Source organism: Tasmannia lanceolata, unplaced genomic scaffold (genome assembly GCF_043159265.1).
Source record: "Tasmannia lanceolata isolate RefF3 unplaced genomic scaffold, GAP_Taslan_0.1 ptg000015l, whole genome shotgun sequence".
NCBI classification, from domain to species: domain Eukaryota; kingdom Viridiplantae; phylum Streptophyta; class Magnoliopsida; order Canellales; family Winteraceae; genus Tasmannia; species Tasmannia lanceolata.
In genome coordinates this window covers 433,741-434,614 of record NW_027518692.1, presented here as the reverse complement: position 1 = coordinate 434,614, position 874 = coordinate 433,741, and the positions used below count along the sequence as shown (strand labels likewise).

Sequence of the window (874 nt, the reverse complement as noted above, 5' to 3'; positions counted from 1 at the left end):
TTATCTTTCCATTGCGAAGGGTTCTTCGTTATTGACATATTTGTCTGCCACCGCCATCAGTTCCTGGAAGTCTCTAGGAGGGTCGATGTTTAGGGCTATCTTAAGGTTTCTATAATGGACGGCAGATTTCATGGTTGCTCTAACCATCTCATGATTTGGATCCTTAATTTGGGACAATTCCGCCCTAAACCGCCCAATTAAAGACCGTAGAGTTTCCTCCTTTCCTTGCTGAAGAGCTAGAAGTGCATCGGCATGTTTCTTTTGTGCTCGGCTATTGGCAAAATATGTGACGAACTCCCGACCTAATTCTCTGAACGAAGATATAGATTTAGGTTTAAGATGTCCATACCAGCTGTTTGCCACTCTTTTCAGATACGATGAGAAGGCACGACACATGATTGTATCGTTGGTGCCCTTGAACTCCATCGCTCTTTTGTACGCCTGCAAATATTCCAGCTGGTCCATTGTCCCATCGTAGAGGTCAAGTCTTGGTAAATCAAAATTCGGCATTAGTTGAGCTTGTGCTATTGCCTCTACAAATGGTGAGTGCACCTCGTTCTCCTATTCATTCAGGAGGTCCGGTTTGTAGGGTTTTTTCACGATGCGTTGCATATCCCTGACTTGTTGTTGAGTTCCGCGAGGAGTCTCGAGTCAGGGACGTTAATCCCGTTACGTAGGTTTTGCGGGTTTCCTTGCTCTTGGTTTGTGTTTCCCATACCATCGACCCTGTAGGGGATATCATTATTCTAACCCTGGGTGTGTCTGAATGTCAGTTCCGGTGCTCGTGTGTCGATCGCGCCTCCATTCTGGTAATTGAAGCTGAGGGTCAGCGGTTCACCGGCCTTCTGCTACGGGGATTTCTACCTTCAGGGGA

At 46.7% G+C, this 874-nt stretch overlaps 1 protein-coding gene across 1 annotated transcript; it reads right to left on the bottom strand.

The window, feature by feature from the left end:
- On the bottom strand, window positions 1-510 carry LOC143846052 (uncharacterized). The gene has a single exon (XM_077354460.1). It carries the CDS (start codon window positions 508-510, stop codon window positions 1-3), a length of 510 nt encoding a protein of 169 aa, XP_077210575.1.
- Between the last annotated feature and the right edge of the window lie 364 nt (window positions 511-874).

Bases quoted from the DNA above. Each gene is read 5' to 3' on its own strand.
- LOC143846052 (XM_077354460.1), bottom strand. From the start codon at position 510: ATGCCGAATTTTGATTTACCAAGACTTGACCTCTACGATGGGACAATG.